This window comes from Trichinella spiralis (genome assembly GCF_000181795.1).
Source record: "Trichinella spiralis strain ISS 195 chromosome Unknown Scfld300, whole genome shotgun sequence".
NCBI lineage: Eukaryota > Metazoa > Nematoda > Enoplea > Trichinellida > Trichinellidae > Trichinella > Trichinella spiralis.
This window is the reverse complement of record NW_003527239.1, coordinates 1-1,066: the sequence shown is the minus strand read 5'-3', so window position 1 is coordinate 1,066 and position 1,066 is coordinate 1. Positions and strand designations below refer to the sequence as shown.

The window sequence follows — 1,066 nt, the reverse complement described above, 5'->3', positions numbered from 1 at the left end:
CAAAAACTTCTGCAGGTTGTCCTCTTCTTCGGCTGCATCCGGTCCGATGTTGGTGTCCCAGGCCCTTATCAATGCCGGGGGAAATTTGTCCAGCAACATCGGCATCAGGACCTCGCTTGCGGGGAGACGGCCGGCGAATGGATCTCTATCCAGAGCAGTGAGACAACGCAGATGTTTAGTCACTTCGTCCACCAGGGACTGGATGCCCCGCGCCGACATCTCGCGGCACGCTGGCTCCCTCCATAGGGCAGCCAAATGCTCGCGTATCACTTGTCTCGGTCGACCGAAACGCTTCTTCAAAATGTCCACGGCCTGGGGGTAGTTCTCTGGAGTGAGCGGGATGCCTTCAATGGCGTTCCTCGCCGTCCCTTCGGTGTTGGACAACAAGTAGGTGAACTTGGTGGCGTTGTCCAAGTCATTCCGTTTGTGTACGTTGGCCTCGAACTGGGCCCAAAAGGAAGGGAATTCCAACACCTTCCCCGTAAACTTCGGGAGAGTCACCTCTGGCAACCTCCCATTGCTGGACCGGACCGCCGGCATGCCCGCGCTAACATTGCCGCTACCGATGGGGCCTTCTCCACGCGCCTCAACCATCCTTGCGCGTGCACGAGCCTTTCCCTCACGGTAGGTCTGGCGACATAACGCCCAGGCATCTATCGCGGCTTGCCGCTCTTCACCTTCCAGGTCCAGCTCCACTTCGGTTTGGAGCGCGTCTGCGGCCCGGAACGACTCCTCCATTAACGAGACCTGCTCCTCCACCTCAAAGACATCGGCGGATCTGATGCACAACTCATCCAGTTCTGCCAACAGTCGGTTCAGCCGATCTTTGAGGGCCACGAGTTTCTTGCTCCGTGATTTCGCAGAGGACGCCATGGTATCCACTATCCGTAGGTTGCTGGTTTTCGATTGATCCGGCTCGGAGGACCAATGTTAGAGTCAGACTAGCGACAGTAATCTGACGTTCAGGTATGAATAGACTTTTTTTTTTTTTTGTCCCGCCGATAAGTGAGTGGACTGTATAATAAAGAGTGGATTAGGTGTATCTTCCACGGCGTGGGCAGCGATC

At 56.0% G+C, this 1,066-nt stretch overlaps 1 protein-coding gene across 1 annotated transcript; it reads left to right on the top strand.

The window, feature by feature from the left end:
* Positions 1–255: 255 nt before the first annotated feature.
* Positions 256–624, top strand: Tsp_14663 (hypothetical protein; the record flags this gene model as incomplete). Its single annotated transcript, XM_003370935.1, has 1 exon — positions 256–624. A coding segment is annotated over exon 1 (369 nt), but the record flags the coding sequence as incomplete, so codon positions are not given.
* Between the last annotated feature and the right edge of the window lie 442 nt (positions 625–1,066).